This window comes from Episyrphus balteatus, chromosome 2 (assembly GCF_945859705.1).
Source record: "Episyrphus balteatus chromosome 2, idEpiBalt1.1, whole genome shotgun sequence".
NCBI lineage: Eukaryota > Metazoa > Arthropoda > Insecta > Diptera > Syrphidae > Episyrphus > Episyrphus balteatus.
In genome coordinates this window covers 16182166-16203153 of record NC_079135.1, presented here as the reverse complement: position 1 = coordinate 16203153, position 20988 = coordinate 16182166, and the positions used below count along the sequence as shown (strand labels likewise).

The window sequence follows — 20988 nt, the reverse complement described above, 5'->3', positions numbered from 1 at the left end:
GATTTTAGATTTTTAAAAAATTTAAATTAAAATTTTTTTCTAAGATTCTGTTTTTAAGTTATTATATTAAAGATAAATTTTATTTTTTAATTTATAATTCGATTTAAAAATATATTTTCAAAAATCTTTGTGAAAAAATTTTCAATAAAATGTGAATTCATTTAAAACCACGCCTTTTGATTTCCTTTGATTTTTTGTTTAGTTTTTTTCGCCCCAATATTTTTTTTTTAATTAATCAAACACAATTTATTTATTTTTTTTTTGTAATAAATATTAAAGTTACATTTAACTATTTTATTTTTAAAACTTTCTTTTTTTTTATAAAATAAATAAATAAATAAATAATTTAAATAAATAAAATAGCTTATATAACAAAAGGACACAATTATGAAATAAATCTAAACTAATATTAGATTTTTTTTTTAAATAAAAATTTTTTGATGTTAAATGTAAAATAAAAAAAAACTGTTGAAAATAGAAAAAACAAAAAAATAATGAGATGAAATCCGGCGGCGGGCAATTGTTTTTTGTTTTCTAATGGGACGCCATTTTTCAAGCGTTTTATAATTCCCAATCACCCACTGAAGTTTGTGAATTGATGTTTTTTTTTTTAATTTTTGTTGGATGTACAATGATGATGTTGCATTTTAACTACATTTTTTTTTTAGTTTTTAACAATTATGATCTACTTTACAATTTTTTTTTTTGAATTTTAATTCTACATTTTTTGTTCTAATTGGTCAGATTGTTTTAGTGAAATGATGTTTTTTTTTTTTACAAAATTTTGAGTTGGATAGCTTTGACTAGCATCAAACTCTCTTCTTTTTCACTTTTCTTTTTTTAATTTTCTTTTTTTCTATCTAAATCTATAATTTTTATGATTTCTTTTTTAAATTTTTATTTTTGTTAATGCAAAGCTGATTTTTTAGTTTTTTTTGTGTGTTTTGATTTTTTTGACTCACGTGCACGTCTTGCTTCAATGACATCATCACCAACAATATCATCTTCGTCATCATCATCATCATCGGTATCATCGTCATCTTCATCGTCATCATCAACGGCCAATGCACCAGCAATATCATCATCATCATCGTCGTCATCATCATCAGATGATTCAACTTGTGCGGGAGCAGCAGCAACAACTGGAGCTGCTACAGCTACTTTAGCTGTTGTCGCTTCTATTGGCTTGACATTCAACGATTGGATGTCGACTTTTGTATCGATGCCTGAGTTCTCTTCGTCATAAAATACATTTTGTTCACCTTCGACAGCACCTTCTTCAGCACCAGCAATCACATTTTCGCCTTCGGATGCAGCCGATTGGATTTCATCGATAACTTCAGCGGCAGCAGGTTGTGCTGGGACGACAGGTTGAGCGGGTGCAGCAGCAGCAGCTGGAGCTGGCTGAACTGGGGCAGCGGCAGCAGCTGGACTTGGTTCATCTTCATCGTCATCATCATCATCGTCGTCATCTGAAAATTATAGTTGAATTCAAATTTGAAAATGGAAAATTTTTAATGAAATGGAAGGGGGTGGGGAGGTGCAAAATTGATAGGTATCCCGTATCCCAATTCAAACATGAGAATTTCGAAAAAAATTATTTTCGAAATTCGAATTTTTTTTTTTTTGTAATATTGTTAAAAATTGGCTTACAATTGAGATAATAGATTTCAAAAATTTGCTAAAATTGATATTGTTAGTATTTTTTTCGAACATGATAATTTCGAAAATTTTGTTTTCTCATTTTGACTGCATCGGTCTTAGATAATATGTTGAGATTCGCATAATTGTACAAATTTGCAAAAACTAATGTTGTCATGTCAATTTTTTTTCGAAGATGATAACTTCCAAAAATTTATTTTCTCATATTGAGTGCATCGGTTTTTCAAAAATCGTTAAAATTAGCTTACAGATTCTGAAAATTTGTAAAAACTGATATTTTTGTTATTCTTTCGAACATGATAATTTCGAAAATTGTATTTTCTCATATTGACTGGATCGGTTTTCGAAAAATTGTTGAAATTTTATTACAATTGAGTTAAAAGATTTTAAAAAATTGCAAAAACTGATTACTTTGACATGATTACTCCGAAAATTTTATTTTCTTGTATTGACTGCATTGGTTATTTGTAAAATCGTTAAAATTGGCTTGGAATTGAGTTAACAGATTTTAAAAATTTTGCAAAATCGGATATTGCCAATATTTTCTTCAAACATGATAACTTCGAATATTTATTTTCTCATATTGACTGCATCAGTTTTTAAGAAATCGTTAAAATTGATAATTAAGTTAATGGATTATTATTCTTTTCGAACATGATAACTTCTAAAATTGTATTTTCTACTATTGACTGTGTCGGTTTTTTTCTAAAATTTGTAAAAAGTGGCCTAAAATTTAGTTAAGAGATTGTAAAAATTTGTAGAAACTGATATTTTCAATATTTTTTTCGAATACTTCCAAAGTTTTATTTGAAATATCGTCAAAATTAGATAAGAATTGAGTTAACAGATTTTAAAAATTGCAAAAATTGATATTTTCAATATTTCGAAAATGATAATTTCAAAAATTTGATTTGTTCATATTAACTGCATCGGTTTTTGCAAAATCGTTAAGATTGGCTTACAATTGAGTTGACAGAGTTTAAAAAATTGACAAAAATTGATTTCATCAATATTATTATTTTTTGAAAATGATGATTTCGAAAATTTTATTTTCTCAAATTGACTGGATCGGGTTTTGAAAATCGTTAAAATTGGCTTAGAATTGGGTTGACGAAGTTTAAAAATTAGAAAAAATTGATTTTGTCATTTTGTTTTTTCGAAAATGATGATTTCGAACATTTTATTTTCTCATTTAGACTGCATTAGTTTTTGAAATATTGTTAAAATTGGATTACAATTGACAGAAAATATTTTAAAAATTTACAAAAACTGATATTTTCAATATTTTTTCGATCTAAACTTCGAAAATTTTATTTTCTCATTTAGAGTGCATTGGTTTTTGATAAATTGTTAAAATTGAATTACAATTGACAGAAAAGATTTTAAACATTTAAAAAAACTGATACTTTCAATATTTTTTCAATCTTAACTTCGAAAATTTTATTTTCTTGTATTGACTGCATTGGTTATTTGTAAAATCGTTAAAATTGGCTTGGAATTGAGTTAACAGATTTTAAAAATTTTGCAAAATCATATATTGCCAATATTTTCTTCAAACATGATAACTTCGAATATTTATTTTCTCATATTGACTGCATCAGTTTTTAAGAAATCGTTAAAATTGATAATTAGGTTAATGGATTATTATTCTTTTCGAACATGATAACTTCAAAGATTGTATTTTCTACTATTGACTGTGTCGGTTTTTTTCTAAAATTAGTTAAAAGTGGCCTACAATTTAGTTAAGAGATTGTAAAAATTTGTAGAAACTGATATTTTCAATATTTTTTTCGAATACTTCGATAACTTCGAAAGTTTTATTTGAAATATCGTCAAAATTGGATAAGAATTGAGTTAACAGATTTTAAAAATTGCAAAAATTGATATTTTCAATATTTCGAAAATGATAATTTCGAAAATTTGATTTTCTCATATTAACTGCATCGTTTTTTGAAAAATCGTTAAGATTGGCTTACAATTGAGTTGACAGAGTTTAAAAAATTGACAAAAATCGATTTCATCAATATTTTTATTTTTTGAAAATGATGATTTCGAAAATTTTATTTTCTCAATTTGACTGGATCGGTTTTTGAAAATCGTTAAAATTGGCTTAGAATTGGGTTGACAAAGTTTAAAAATTAGAAAAAATTGATTTTGTCATTTTGTTTTTTCGAAAATGATGATTTCGAAAATTTTATTTTCTCATTTAGACTGCATTGGTTTTTGAAATATTGTTAAAATTGGATTACAATTGACAGAAAATATTTTAAAAATTTACAAAAACTGATATTTTCAATATTTTTTCGATCTAAACTTCGAAAATTTTATTTTCTAAATTTGACTGCTTCGGCTTTTGAAAAATTGTCTAAATTGACTTGCTATTTATTGAGTAAATAGATTTCAAAAACTATAAAAAAAACTGATATTGTCAATATTCCTTTCTAACATGAGAATTTCGAATATTATATTTTCCCATCGATTTTCGAAAATTTTGAAAAATCGACTGCATGTATTACCTAAGTAAATTAAAAAAAAAAATCCGATTTTTTCTTCAATGTTGGATTTAAAAAAAAAATTTCACTCCCCTTCCTTTACCCCCTCCCTTCTTCTACATTCCCCTTCTATTTCACACTCACCTCCAAGAATATCATCGAAAATCCTATCAATATAATCATCATCATCATCATCCTCATCATCATCAGCGGCAGCAGCTGGTGCAGCAGCAGCAACTGGAGCAGCTTGACCTTGTGGTGTGTCATCTTCCTCATCATCATCATCTTCGTCATCATCATCGTCGTCTGCAAGTCCCGACAGTAATTGTACTGAATGAAATACCACCGTTTTGTCCTATTTATCTTATAGAATACTCACCATCATCATCATCAACCAAATCCGTAATATCATCATCATCATCATCGTCCTCATCATCATCGTCATCATCATCTGAAGAGGCAGCTGGTGCAGGTGCGGCTGCAGCAGCAGGTGCAATATCACCAGCTACCGCTTGTCGACCAAGTGCTCTAGCTTTGGATGCAAGTTCATAATTTTCTACAAGTTGGACAGGCGACGAATGACATTCAAGCATCATGAAGCCCAAAAGGCAAATGGCTAAAATGGCTAATTTCATTTTGTATGTGTTGTGTGGTTTAAATAAATCGTCTTAAATTGTCGTCTGAAATAAAAGAGAAAACCAACATAAAGTACCGTTTTTTTATATATATTTTTTATTCGTTTTATTATGAAACAATGTAGTAGCAAGCAAGTCTAACAAGCAACGTGTTTTTGCATAAATTTACCACGAAAAGCAAATTAATTTCCACGCCAGGCGCAGTACATATTTGTCGCATACCTGCTTACTTGCATTTTATATCTGTTTTTAGAAAATAAAGGGGGCTTGAGTTTAAAAGATATGTTTTAGAGACGACATTCAACGATGCGATGGTTTCTCTGCATAGTGAAGACAAGTGGTCAATTTTTTTTTTTTTTATATTTCTCATCGTCATCGTTGTTGTTGTTTACTTTTCTCTTTTATAGTGCGTAACATTAACCCAGTTAACAGCGAAATACCTGTTACCATCGGGTAAGAGAAGAAATATAAAATGTGGTTTCCAATATAACCATCAACGACGGAGAGGTGCGAGACAAGGTAAAGGGGAAAGTCGTATAAAAGTGGACTCTTAACCCACTTGCTTGAGCACTCCACGGCACAGCACAAGCATATCTTACCACATCCATCATGCTCCACACAGAAAATGTATCTCAATGAAGCAAAAGTATGTTCTTGTCGTTGTCGTCGTTGTTGCCGTTACCGTCATCGTCGTTGTTGTTATGGCCCCGCTATAACAAAAATGCGGTGGGGTTTCAGGCCATATACATTTTTATGTCGCACTTTAAAAGAAACAACCACCACAACAGTAGAAACAACAACGTGACGTGAAATAGTAAGATAAAAAGAAAGAGGTAGTAGAAGAAGTTGGAAGAGAAAAAAAAATTGGGTGAAATATACGGAAAAAGGTATAAAAATGTAAAACTGGAACAATAGTGAGAACCAAAGAAGAGAAGACTGACTTCTTGAAGTAGCGGTGATATTGCAATTGTGCACTGTTGCAATATGACTAAGCGTGTGCCGTGATGGTTGTGCCATACCAACATATCATCTAACCTCAGTGCAGACATATCCGGTGTGTATTGTTGTATAGGTAACTACTGCAGCAGGTTGCTTGCAATCAAAAGAAACCAACCAAAACGACACTGAACTTGGGGCATGTGAGGAGTTAAGGTTGGCATTTTTATTTTTTTATTATTTATTTTTTTTTTATAGAAATATGTACAAGGTAAATTTTATGAAGGTGATATTTTTTTTTATTACAACATGTACCTAGTTATTTTAAGAGCCTTTAATGTAGTCTGAATGGATGAAATAGACGAAATAGTTTTATGTCACTTCAGATCAGGCTTTGAAAAGTATTTGAAGATGGCTGGAGGATATTAATGTTTAAGGTTTTGAATAAATTTAAATTTCAAAGCAATGTTGAGTTTAGGAAATTTTTGTCTAGAAGTGTGATTTTTGATAATTTCACATTCAAACGTCTTTTTTTCTAGTCATATGTATATTTTTGTCAGCTATGAAACTGAAATAAACAGTTATCATAGACTATATATTGATTTATTAGTCGAGATACCACGAAAATTCACACTGGAGGGTAAAGAAACTGAATTTGTTCGTTTAAACGAAAGAGCTGAGCAGCGAACTTAAAAAAAAATTATTTTCATATAAATTATCAAAAATTATCGCTAAAGTATTATTAAACAAAGATTGCAAATTAAGTTCATATAAAAATTCATTAGTCATCAGATTGCAAACCAATGATAAGGATGACCGTTTACAACAGGCCGAAGGAAAATGTATTTAATTTTATTTAGATTAACCTAAGTCTTTTTTTTTATTTTCTTCATTTCTTCGTCAATATTCTTTAAGAAATCTTAAATTCAAATAATAAAAATATATTATTTATTTTAATTTTAAAGTTATTTTCTACTTTTAAATTTTAAATCTTTCTATACTTCTTATGTGTTTTTACCCTTGTCAACAACAAAAGGTTCAAAATATTCAAATTCAATCCAATTAAAAATAAAGTGTTAGGTACTCTTCTCAGAATAAAAAAAAAGTAAAAGTATATTCAAGGGAAGAACAAAAAAGTAACTGTGAATGACAGAGAAACACCGTCTTCTTTTGTGACAAACCAAAAGAAAAATAAATACAATATCACACCTGCTACATCCCACTTTGTATGACAAATAGAAAACTCACGTTTTTTTTTCTGTTTTCTTCTTGTTAATTTAATATGAAGAGATATAGTCAGATAGATACGAATACTAACGAAGTCAAGCATATGAAGTGGTATTTTTATTTTTTTGCAAAAAAAAAAAAAATAACTACTATGTTTGCAGCAAACGCGATGAATAAATGATTGAAAAACCATGAATAGATTGTGGGGATATTTGATATTGGTTTGGTATGCAGAAAAAAACGGTAAAACCACGTTTCTTCATTCATAATATAGATTCAGAGAGATATGAGGGAAGGTATGTATCTTCCGATACCAACTAAGTTCATTGACTTTTTGAATATGGGACATGGCAGAAATATTTCGCGATTTTATTTTTTTCGAAATAAAAACAGAAAAAGGAAATAGTTGATTTTTTAAACTACCCCTTTGTCAGAAATTCGATAATATCCGTTGAATACTGTTATTTACTTTTATTTTGAAAAATTATTTGTTTTCATGGTTGCTATTTGTAATCTAGTAATAATTTATTTTATCTAGCTATTTAGTAAAAATGTGAAGTTAAAAAGATTTCATTTTTGGTTAAGTCACCTTAACTGCCATTAAAAAATAGGAATGTATTTTAATACTAATTTCTATTCTGTAAGCCTAAGTGTTTGATACATTATTTTAGAGACGATTTCATTAAAAAAAGATAATTTTAAAATTGTTAAATTTTTCTTTTAATCTGAGAAGTTACTAATAAGCAGTACAACACTTATCTAGTTAGTAAAATCGGTAAAAATAAACGAGGTTGTATATGTACTAAAATGGAAAATTATTTTTTCGAATTTTTGAATCTTCTTTAAAATAGTTTTTTACCTTATAGAATTCTCCAAAAATGTTTTTACGAAATCTTTTCTTTTTGTATTTCTGTACCTTTTTTTCAGTGACTACATAATATTTTGACGGCTTTTTTAGTATACTTTTTTGTATGAGAATAAAATTTACATCATTTATTTTTTTTTTAGGTAAATTATTCGAAAGGGATTAATTTTATTAAGCAATTTTGTTCCAAAAAAATTGTCAATTTTTGCCAAAAAAATGAAAAATTAAAATTTGTCACCAACAAAGTTGCAAGCAAATGAAAAACATACAAAAATTAAAAAACGAACGTTTAATTTTTGTAAAATGTTTATATAAAAAATACAAAATGTGAAAAATTTAAAAAAAAAACGTATACAAAATTTAATTTAAAATTTATTTTAATCTTAATTTGTAAAAAAATTAAAAATATAAATTAAAAATTGCATATAAACAAAATTGCTTGTTGAAAAAACGGAAAAGTAATTCACTTTAAAAAATTGTTTTTTGAGGTTATCTCGAAAACCTGATGTAGTTGATTGAAGTGGACCTCGGATGCAGTTTCAGCGACCACAAAAACATATAATTTGTACCTATACAGTCGCACCCCAGTTTTATTTATTGATTTAACTTTAAAACCTAAACAAACAAAAAATGTAATCAAAATTTTTTCAGTTGTTTTAATTAAAATTTTAATTTCTTTAGGCCCATTTGCTGAAACGAGTCATAAATCTTCATTTTAAGTATTCCAAACTTAGCTCTAAGAGAAACTTAGTTCTTAAGGTTCACTTAGTTTATTCTACGTTGCTAGGAGAAATAATATTTCGTCTCAGCAATGAATCGGTTTGACAGTTTATTAATTAATTGAAATTAAATTTTATTGATTTGAAAAAATAATTGTTGTTTTAAAAATATAATACCAAATGGCAGAAAAAAGGAAAAGGAATCCAGACTTCTCAAACCATGAAAAGTCAATATTATTGCAATGTGTGTCAGAGGAAAAAAATATAGTAGAAAACAAAAAAACAGACGGGACAACATGAAAAGAAAAGGAGCAAGCCTGGGTTAGAATAACCAATAGTTTCAATGCACAATCGGGAGGGGCTTGTTATAGAACCACGGAAGCGCTGAAGAAACTTTACATAGTTTACAAAAAAGATGTAAGAAAAGAAGCTGCAGCAGAAAAATTTTCAGCACTTCAAACAGGAGGTGGTAATCCATATACAGTTAAGGATCCTAATTTTGACCTCGCGGTTACAATTATGAACCCAAAAACTGTGCATGGATTACCTAATTCGTTCGACAGTGATTCAGTCCAAAATTTATTCATAAATTTGGTATCAACAGATAAAGAAAATGTAAGTGGTTTTAAAAAAATTTATTTTACATACAACTTAAAATATATATGCATGTAAATTTAATATACATATGTAGGAATCCCCAGAGTTGGAAAATTCAGTTGAAGATTGGTCAACATACAAGCCAGACCAACTTGGAAGTTGCCAATGATTTACATTTTGGTTTAAAAGAGGACGAAAATGCAACACTTCCGGTTAAAAACTCAGAAAAACAAGGCGCAAATAGATGCATAGAAAACAATTGGTCTACTCGCCGTAGACCTATAGCGGCTAGTTTACCGAGTTCAAAAATTAGCGAACAATACTCATTGCTATCTAAAATAAAAACGGAAGAACTGTCGCTTACTCTCGTAATTTACTCCAAGTCTAGCTAATGCAGTTGAAACTCGCAAAACAATTCTTGATACTGTCAATACATGCATCCCTCCAAAATCAGCTATACTCAGAAGGTGATTCCCAGTAGCAAAAAAACGTAAAGCAACCAAAAGTTGGTTAATAGGATCAATTGAATTATTACTGAAATATGAAATTTTATCTGTCATACCTAATAATATCTTTTAATTATGGACATATGGCATTTTATAGATACACCTTACCGGTTTAATGGACATTTAAGCGATTTGCTCCAAAATATTAACTGTTATATCCTTCGTTAAACGAAATCTTTTATAAAAAGAAAGTTCATCAAAAGAATAGAAATATTCTTTTCTCTCATATGTATATTTGGCGTGGCACTCCTACTTCTAAAATTTCGAGAATTTCAACATCATCTTCAAGTAAATCCAGGATTTCAAAATTCATCTTTACCAATTTATTTATTTTTATTCACAGAAAAATTATTTGTCAAAACAAACTTCAGGCACTATGTCTTACCTAAGAGACTTAGGATGTACAAATTCTTCCCCCTAATATATGTCATACTTAGCAACTTTTATGATTAAGAATATTTTTGGTGCAAACGAATAAGTAAAACTTAAGACTATAAGTTATACTTAAATATTTATGACTCGTTTCAGCAAATGGGCCTTAGTGTTTCTGTTTATGTTTCAGATATCCTTAGTTTCGGTCCTTAAAAATAAAATTTGGTTGAAGATTTCTGATGTGGCGATAGGTACAAAGGGCATGTTCGGGTAATGTCGAATAATGGGTAATAAGTTTTACATTACCATCCACTATATTCTTAAGATGTACTCAGCAACGTTTCAAAGCTTTCGCAAATATTTTATTAATAATTTTTAACGAATACTTAAATAGAGAAAACTTCAAATAAACATGTTATTTCAAAAAGTTGCTTCACATTGCATTAACTTAACGAACTACTCAAGTAGCACACTGGTGTATAAATTGGTGTAAATTCATTAACTTTGGTGTAAAATTGAGGAAATTGAAAAAATATGGTGTATTTCTCAAAATTATTGGTATAAAAATTATACCACTGTCTTTTCTGTAAAAAATTTAAACATTTTTTTAAGATTCAGAGCAAAAAATACACCTATATTCAGTTGCTTTTATAATATACTATTAATGGTGCATAAAATTATTCGATTCTGAAATCAACCAAAACGGTATATTTTGTACACTCTCTTTGGTGTAAGAAGTACACCCTGTGGACATAAAATTCACCAGAATGCAAAAGTGGGAGACGACATATTTTTCAATGGCCGCCATTTAAAAAAAGAAGACAGCGATTAATTATTTTACTATAATAGTATATTTATCGACCTAATTATCCCTCATTCTTGGTTTTTTCGATTCGGTATATTATATTATAAAAGAACTCTTCTAAAAAAATGTAAAAACAACAAAAAAAATTAAAATTTTTGAAAAACTGATTTTTAAAATCGAAAAAAAAAAATCATTAATTCACTGACATTTTTGAGGCGCTCGATTTTTAGAGGGGGTAGTATCTAAAATTAGTAGACAAAATGTGTTTTGTTGTAAAATTTGGCAAACAAATTCATATTTAACCATTAGTTTCTAATGGCAATATTATGTAAGTGTATAAAAATTCATTTTCATTTATTTCATAAGAAATGGTGTAAATTAGATTTCATCAAACTGTTTGAGGTAAAAAATAAACTTTGGCTCAAATTTTAAATCAGAATAATTTAAATGGTGTATTTTATCCATAGATTTATTGTGTATTTTTCAATTTCAAAGGGATAATTTTCACAAAAAACCAGATCATTTAATATACCACTAGCGCCATTTATACACCAAAAAATCGGTATATTTTTTTAACCACCGGAGTTTATTATATACGAGCAAGTGGTGTATTTTTTATATTAAAAATGTATATCACGAAAGTGCAAAAAATACACCAAATATTTTGGTGTATTGTGGACTTTTGTGCTACTTGAGTATTTTAATCTTATATTCATATTTTATTCACATAATTTCACGTAATTTTTTTTGAAAAATTTTTCATTTTTTTTTCAAGTTTAACCAATTTCCAATCTTTCCAAACGTAAATAATATTTTCAAGACAAGTTCATGTGTAAACGCCTGAAAATAAACCCCCTTTTTCGGGGTACTTTATCAAAACTGGTTAATCCTTGAGAAACAACTGAAACAGAAAAGTTTACGAATTCCGCCTACTTATTCAAATATCCCTTATCTCATTTTCAAAAATTAACGTCCTTCAAAAATCTATTTTTACTATCGTCTTTTCCCTTTTCTATTGGCATCACCAACTTTCTAACTAATTTGTTCAATTTTCTTCCTTTTTTTTTTTTGGTAAATTTTATCGGTTTCAATTAATTTCAAGACCATCCCTATACACCACCACTCAAAAGCAAAATCAAAATTACCAAAAAAAAAACAAATCATCTCACCAAAAAATAACCTCCAGGCAGAAAATCCAAAAATTCAAATAAAAAAAAAAAACTATATTGAAAAACGATTTGAACTTTCAAAGTCAATTTTCCATTTTACTTAGCTCAGGATTTCTTTTCAAATTATTATTTTTTTTTTGCTCAAAAATTTTTTTTTCTATCATCATCGTCATCAACATCATGAAGATGATCACAACAAGCTATATATAGGAAAAAGCACTATAAATCCACTTTATTCATCAGGTTTCTGCTTCAACACCCAATCAATATCATGAGCAGTAAACGAAAGTTTTTCCATGTTTGTAAGCAAGCAACCGTAGAATAAGAAGCAAGCAGGACCTGCCCATCAATTCCGGCATTTCTATCTGCAGTTGAACACTATGAATGATAATCACATCCGGCTTCAGGACATACTCTACTCGTACACAAACCTACAACTGCAAGATTGACCGAGAAATGTTTGGTATTGGAGGTTGTGTGTGTGTGTTTGGTTGGTATCGTGGTCGGTCTTCGTCAGAGTCCAAGTTAGAGTCGTTTAAATGGGCCAACTCTGGGCTCAACTGCATGCATACCCAAAAAAAAACTCACTCTCACTCTCGTCCGACATCGTCAGTGTTCTCTTTTTTGGGCTCCCTAATCTAAATTAAAGTGCTTAAATCCCCATGCCGCATTGCATACTTAAGTGACCTTTTCCTTCATTCAATCCTGAGAGGACTTTGGATAGATTCTTCTTTTTTTGTGTGTGTGTGTTTTTTTTAGGAATCTCAACCTATAGGTCCTTATTTTGTGCCACCCTAAAGATGTATACCAACTCGATGGTTGCAATCGGATGCAAAAAGTTTGTTCTTCAGAAGAGGCAAGTGGAAAAGCCTCTGAATTTTAGTTTTTTTTTTCTGTTTTATTTTGCTTTACCCTACTTCACACTTACATTGACCCAGATTTATAGTGACACAGAATTTTAGCATTACGAAGAGGTATAGTAGGTTCGTTGGTAAGGTTCTGGTGTGGATGTACTGCACACTGGTTGGTGTTTTCTAGAAATGTGTGTTTGCTTACACGCACACGGAATATCTGGAACAACAATCTTGTTCGAGTAGATTGTGCAAATAATATCCAGATCTACACACATTCTAGGGAAAGAGAATTTCATAGAAGACGGATGGTGGGAGAGGGGAAGAGGAAGATTCACCTGCAGATTGTAAATTGCAAGATGCAGCAAGTGCCTACTCTGAAATTCACACATCTAACAAATTGTAGATATTTTGAAAGGGGTATGAATAAGTCGTGAGTTTTCGTCCAATGAGAGTCGTAAAAGTAGTTTTATGTATTGATTTTCAGATATTGTGCAAAATCTAAGAAAAATAATTTTTCATTGCATATTTTTAGGTTTATTTATAGATTTTCTTGTGAAGTTTGAATAGATTTTAAATTGAAGATTTGATATAAAATTTTTTGAAGTTTGGCTTTGTTTTAAATAAATAAACTTAAAAGAAATACCTTAGTGAAAATTAAGCAAAAATTATTTTTCATTGCATACTTTTATGTTTACTCTAATTTTCTTATGATGTTTAAATAGATTTTGGAATGAAGATTTTATTAAAATTATAAACATAAAAAAATTAAAAAGGAAGTAGTGAAGAAAAAATTGTTCATTGCATATTTTTAGGTTTATATAGATCTTCTTGTGAAGTTTGAATATATTTAAAATTGAAGATTTGATATAACATTATTATGAAGTTTTCTTTTATGTTTTAATTAAATAAATAAACTTAAATGAAATATAAGTGAAAATCAAGCAAAAATATAATTTTTCATGTATACTTTTAGGCTTTGCTATGATTTAAGTTTAAATAAATTTTGGTTTGAACATTTGATTTATAATGTTATGAAGTTTATTCTTTATTTTAAATAAACAAACTAAAAAGATACAAGTGGAAATCAAGCAAAAATAATTTTTCATTGCATACTTTTAGGCTAATCAAGATTTTCTTATATAATTTAAATAGATTTTGAATTAAAGATTTTATATAAAATTTTATGAAGCCAATATTTAACCATAAAACGATTCGATATGAGTCCCAATTGCTTATCCATGTTTGCATCGGACTATTAAAAAGACTTAAAAGGTAGACCAAACTTATATAGTTTAGTTTTCATAACCCAACCAAACCACACAGAAAGTCTTTGAATAAAAATTGACAAACTTTGTATAATCCTTTACCTACCTACTCTAGTCCGGGATAAATTACTTAGAATTTGTATACTTTGATAAAGACTTTATAAAGATCGAAATTTATTTACCCTTTATTGCTAGTTATTGATTTTTAATAAATTAAGGATGATAGCTATATAAAATCATATGTATTTGTATATTTCTATGTATAAATAACATGCGGTTACTGGATACAAAGTATATGATAAACTTTGGTCTGTGTTTAATATGAAGGAAATATTGAACAAAGTTTTGTTTTACTGAGTGCGTATGATGGTAAAAGTTAGGTATTATACATACAGAGTTTTTAGTTTTAATGAACTTGAAAAATCAAAGAGGAAATATTTTTCAAACCTGAAGTGCATTTGTGTAATGAAAAGATTCTTTTGTTGGTTTACAAGGATGCAAGACACCACAAAAAAAATTTTGTTTTCATTAACAAAAAACAAATAAGGTGAGTTGAAAGTTATTTATTTCAAAGTTTTGTTTAAGTTATTTAACTATTTAGTCTTGACTTTGTGTTTTTTGCACATTTTGGTAGTAAAATATTTTACTGCCATTAAAAATCTAAAGCAGAATTAATTTTGTTCTAGGAACTGTCATTTAATTATAAACATGTTTTTTTTTTTCTGAAAAGACAAACTCATTGAAATTAATAAACTAATAATATTAAAGTTGAGTGCAAATTCAATGTCTTTTACCTAAAATACTAACATATGTAAATTATTTTATTTCTTCAAATTTAATTTTGAATTTTGTTATTTTTAAAATAAAAATTTCAAGATAAAAGAATTTATGTATATTTTCCTCATATGACATTTTTAATAAAGGGTGTAGTAATAAATGTGCACTTTTTATTTTTAAAGTAAAAACATTAGCTTTTTTTAATAAGTTGGGAATTTATTTTTTCATTTTTTTTTTTTTAACTCTATTTTTTGAAAACGGGTCGATGATTTTCTTTTTGAAAATTTGTTTTCATTTGTCGACTAATTAATTAACCAAAATGGCATTCATTTTTTTTTTTCTCAAAATTTTTTTTAAATTTTGTTCTTAAAACTTTTTGTTGTTAAATAAAAATTTTAGTATTCTCTCTTTAAAAATGTAAAGACTGAAACCATTGGTATTATTCAAAGATTTAAATATTATTTTGTTATTTACTTAATATTTCTTATTAGGTACATTAAATTCAAATCAAATATTTTTTTTGTAATTTTAACATGATTAGTTTTAAAATTCTAAACAACTTTTACCATAATATCAAGTTCGTGAGACCCAGGCGTGGATTTTTTTAAATCTGAACTTAATAATTTGTTGTCATGTTTAATATGTTTTATAAATCGTCACAATAACCGACTACTTCTGAGAAGCTTAACTACATTTATCTTTGTAACGTTTTTTTTCAACGGAAACGACAAAATATATCAAAATAGATTAAAAGAGATCAAACTAAGTCAGCAATTATTTTTTTAAGTAAATTGATTGATCTTTCTTTTCAAAATTTTCGGAAAAAAAATTTGATGATGATAATAATTTTTTTTTTTAAATGGTTTTTGTTTTTTAATTCTCTGTTCAAAATATTAATTAAATGATATTAAATTATTAAACATAAAAAAAAACAACAATATTTCATTATTTTTAATTATTTTATTATTTTTTACAATTTTTCGTGATTTTTTTAACTTAATATGGCCTATTTCATAAAGCTTTTTAAAAATTCATCACAGTTTTATAAACTTGTAATTTTTGACAATAAATCAAATGTACGACTTGTTGGACATAGTAGTTCTTATGGTTAAACTTGCTTATAACATTTAATAAAATTAAGGCCTTTTAAAAATTCATAAGAGGATATTTTCAATTTAATTTTATAAGAATTTAAAAAAAAAAATAAGATAATAATTAAAATTTCAAAATTATTTCTTTAAATAGTTTCGACCTCCAAAAAAGTAGGTATGCCGTTTTTTGAAAAAAAAAAAAAATTACAGAACTAAGCTAAATCTGTTTTTTTTTTAATAGTTTTGTTTTTTTATTATTAACATTTTTTAGCAAATTTTCATAAAAAATAAAAAAATATTAATCGACAAAAAAACAGATATTTTAAATGAAGACACACGCATAAAAATGATCGGTAAAAAACAACGTAAAACTCGTGTAAAATTAACATTGTTAATTGTTAATATAGCACCTGCAAACTAACCCGGTTAGTATTACATGAGTTGACTCGGTTTTTAAAAATTGTTTAATCTTACCCACTTTCCCAGTTAAATTTTACCAAAATCTCAAATTTTAACCGAGTTTTTTGATAAATATAAACAAGTTAATCGGTTGAAATAACCTTCTTAAATGGTAATTTTAAACAATTTAACTTAACCGAGTCGACTACGTTGATTTTAGCAAAGAGAACTACGTAGTTTTTAACCAAGACTACATTATTTGTAACACCTTTTTTTCTAACCCACGGTTACTTATCATCGCAATGTCATGCTGATTGTTATCTTGAGTTCGATTTTTGTACGTAGGTACTCTAAACTTAAAGCCATAAAATTTCACGTTGGGGGTTATGGCTTTAAGACTTTGTACGATGTTTAGCCGAAATACTTTTTGCATAAAACTGAACAAGCCTTGGTTAACGAACCCTTCCAGGCTCTGGAGCAATTTGTGTATTTTTACATTTTTTTATATAAACATCATTCGATCATTCTTGTTCTCATAGAAAAGTGGACTTGTATTTATTAAAAAAATTTAATGAAATATTTTAATATAAAATGTTTTGTGAAAAAAAACCACCCTAATGTTCGTTCATAAAATTATATCTTCCTAAGCCTTTTTGCATTGAAAATTTGGACCCAATGGTATTTTTTCGAAAGTTGAAAGTCTTCCATGCCAAAAATTTGAAGAATAACAAAAATAAAAAAGAAGTAAAAGTTATCTGTGATTTTTAACATAGTAATTTTGTCACTGATTTCTATTACAATCATCCAAAACCTTCTATCATTCTTATCAATGTTTCAGCGATTGTGTTTGCTGCAACTTAATTGATTGATTTCGCAAAATACTATCACTGTCGTTTTTATCAGAGATTTAGAAACAGTAAATTTTGTATTTTGCCACTTAAACACATAGGTAATACAATCTAGTACGTTTTAAAAAGGCATTCAATTATTTTAAACTATCAAGAGAAGACTGATTTATATTATATTTAAGCCTATGACTTTGTCGAATAAAAAATCACTCTCCGTTAAAAATTTCAATGAAAAAAAAAAAAAGAAATGATCCAGAAACGGCCCGTGGAAATAACCCTGAGGAACTCCAAGTTCTATTAGGATACAAATTCTAACACACAGATAACTAAATACAATATAAGCAAACTTTCTTTCCCAAAACCAATATTTTAATGTCTTTAAGTGTTATCCACCAGAATACAAACAACGAAATTATACATATTTGCAAACACTATATGCATATCCGTTTTTCCTTTCTCTTCCCATAAATCACGTTCATCCGAAATCCACAATTTATCGACTTAATTTATTTCCTCCGAACCATTCCGGCTATGGAATTTAATTTCACATTCAAATTGCATACTTGCACACAGAATAGGTACCCCTCAAACAAACACCGGTTTTGTACAATTTAATACAAAAGTAGGCCAAGACTTATCATGACATTGGTCCCCCTATGTGTCCCCAAACGAAAATTAATAAATGTATCTTTCTTTCAATAAACACAACATTTCTCGATCATGTTCAACACTTTCTTTTTCCCCGAAAATAAATGCAGTTACCAGAAGAATGAGAATCACTTTCTCATTCAAGAAAATCAAAAAAAAAAAAACTCACAAGATTCGGGAGTAGAAAATCCACAGGTAGTCCAAGAATCAGGTTTTTCCGTCAGCTTCTTTGTTTTAAGATTTATCCACTTAAACTTTGTATGTTTTTTTTGTTATTTAGTGCTGACTGCACTTTTTATCTTGAACTTATAGAAGTCTTTTACGATTGTAAATAAAAAAAAACAAACACTCTTCACTCTTTGCCACCGATAGCTCGATTGAAGAACGAGAAACTTTTCACCTTTCGTTTTATGATATTTATTTTTTCTTCGAAATTTTAAAGACTTTCCATCCACTATAACTTTTCTGTCTTACTTTCTTGTTTTGTTTCTTCTTTTTTTTTATTGTCTTGTAAATATTTTGTAGGTTTTTACAAAATTTTTGTTTTCAAGTCTCGCAGAGTGTGCACCAACCAACAAAAGATGAAGAAGAAGCGCGCTTATCGAACCTACGAAGTGTACTGATCAAGAGCCAAACCGAAAGTTACCATCATACCTGTTGAGGCTGCTATGATATTTAGCTTTTCATTTTTGGATTAACAGTTATCCCATATAGCATAGACACACAAATAGGAGAGTGTGAATATTTTCTTATATGTGTGTGTGTTTGTTAACATACACAGACTCAATCAAGCCTTAAAATACGACAAAAACAAGACCAATGAAAATGATAAAGCCTCGCTTTGCATTAAAGTGAAATCGAAGTTTTGTGCGCAAAGGTATGTGAATTTAAGTCCGATGCGTTTAAACATTAAACCATCATCATTGATGAGCATACTCGCGTTCGCAAAGATAATAATAATAATAATACCTACCTACACGCTGTGTGTATTCAAGAATCGTACAAAAAGATCCCATAATAGATTCACGTCATAAAGTCCGGGAATAATAATAATAATATAATTGAAGTTGAAGCACTTCTTGTAGATAGTTAAAGTTGTTAAGAGGAATTTCACAAGTCTGAGAGAGGTGTAGAGCAGTCGTAATTGTTTTAATTGAAGTTATAACTCTGACAGGTAGATAGAAAAACTGATAAAAACGGAGTATGAATATTTTAATTTTGCAATGTTTAATATTATTTTGAAAAACTAACAAGGAAAAAAAAAGTAAAAATAGGTACGTAGAAATTTATAAATCAATAATGTACATTTCTTTCTTTGAATATTTTTTTGAATTGTAAGAAAGATAATAAGATTCCATGCTAAAATGTAATTATGATGCAGATTTAAAATTAATGATAATACCAACAGAAAATCACTATACTGCAGTATATTCTCCTCGTCTCTTAGTTCTTTTTTTTTTTTGTAAATCATAAAGCAGATTTTATTTATGACTTATCTTTATCCATACACTGACTCTTTTTAATAATGAAATAGGACAGGTCAAATTTCTATATTCAAAAGAGAGTATTGAAATATGTACCATTTTTTCAAAATTATTATTATTATCTATTATTTTATTTACCTGAGCAATAAAAATCACATACCTATCTAAATATTTTTAAATTGCATTGTTCTGACCTTTTGAATAATTAAGAGTTCAAATTTTGACTTTTTGGGACCAATTACAGATTTAACTGTCTCTTCGAAAAAAAAACACCCTTTCACCAAAATTTTTTTTATGAAAACTCTTTATTCTTGATTTCTATCCCAAAATCAATGTTTTTACCAAATTTCATTAGGGTGACCCATCATTTTTGTTTTCACTCAAAAAAGCACCCTAATAACCATGATATTTTTATAGACTTTTTATGTACTTGTTTCTTATCTTAAAAGTAACATAATTGCTAAATTTCAATAGGGTACCACTAATATTACTCTAGTAATACACAATTTTTCAAATATACCCATATTTTCTTTACTTCTAAAAAAACACCCTTTCACATAAAAAAAATGTATAGACTTACATTATTCGTAATTTCCATGGGAAAGAGAACATATTTAATGAATTTCGTAAGGGTAACATTTATACCTACCATTGATTTTATCGGACTTATGGCGGATTTTTCCCTATTTCCCAAAAAACACCCTTTAACCTAAAATATTTGTATAGACTTTTTGGATTCTTGGTTTCTGTTATAAAGGAAACATTTTTACCAATTTTCATTGGTGTAATAATTTTTTCTTAGTTTTTGTGGTACTAATTCCGAATTTCATCATTTCTTAAAAAAAAAAAACACCCTTTCACTCAAGATAATTTTGTATACTTTATAGATTCTTAATTCTTATACCAACCAAAACATTTACACCAAGTTTTAAAAATTAATAAAATTTAAGTCAGCTGTTATGATACCTTCCTCACACACAACTTAACCTATCAAAAAAACACCCTTTCACCAAAAATAATTTTAAGAACTTTAATCCTTTGTCCCTGCTTTATCTAAAACCTTCATCCCGAATTTTATTAGTGTAGCGGGTTTTTCACATGGGTTTCGGTTATATTTTACTTGTTGAAGTAAAAAAACAAGCACTCTTGTTTTTAATCGGCAATAACTTTTTTAAAAGCAATCGTATTGACTTAATTATTATGTCATTGGATTCAGCATCAAAAAATACCTTGAAAACATGTGTCATATGATGATATGCGACAAACAATTTTATGTTAATTTTTTTAAACTTGGTGAAAAAGTTTTGTTTGTTACAAAAACTGAGAACCTAGAAAGTCTACAAATATATCTTGAGTAAAAATGTGTTTTAAAAGTGAAAAGTTAAAATTCATATACCATAAAAATTGAAAAAAAAAAATGATACCTACCCTAATGTTAAAAATATGTCATTTACGACAGAAACAAAGAATCCAAGCAGTTTATAAAAATATTTTAGAGGAAAGGGTGTTTTTCGTGAAATAAGCAAAATCCGTGATAAGTCATCCGATACCTGCTTTTTTTTTTTGAGGTGTTGAAAAAATTTAAGTTTAAAAAGTGTTTTAAGTTAATAAATAATAGTACTCTGTTGAAATTCAGT

At 28.0% G+C, this 20988-nt stretch overlaps 1 protein-coding gene across 3 annotated transcripts in view; it reads right to left on the bottom strand.

Annotated features, from left to right (window-relative positions):
* The window catches only part of LOC129911321 (germ cell nuclear acidic protein), a 29817-nt gene extending 11433 nt beyond the window's left edge, over positions 1 to 18384 (bottom strand). Inside the window, exons 1-4 of one of the 3 annotated variants that reach the window (XM_055989074.1) lie at positions 18037 to 18384; positions 4534 to 4834; positions 4299 to 4484; positions 963 to 1472 (exon numbers count right to left, since the gene is read on the bottom strand). In XM_055989074.1, the coding sequence (XP_055845049.1) occupies positions 963 to 1472; positions 4299 to 4484; positions 4534 to 4789 (952 nt within the window). In that variant the 5' untranslated portion in view covers positions 4790 to 4834; positions 18037 to 18384. The remainder of the gene's footprint in view (positions 1 to 962; positions 1473 to 4298; positions 4485 to 4533; positions 4835 to 18036) is intronic. The other 2 variants (XM_055989076.1, XM_055989075.1) reach the window with 2 other exon arrangements.
* Positions 18385 to 20988: the final 2604 nt, after the last annotated feature.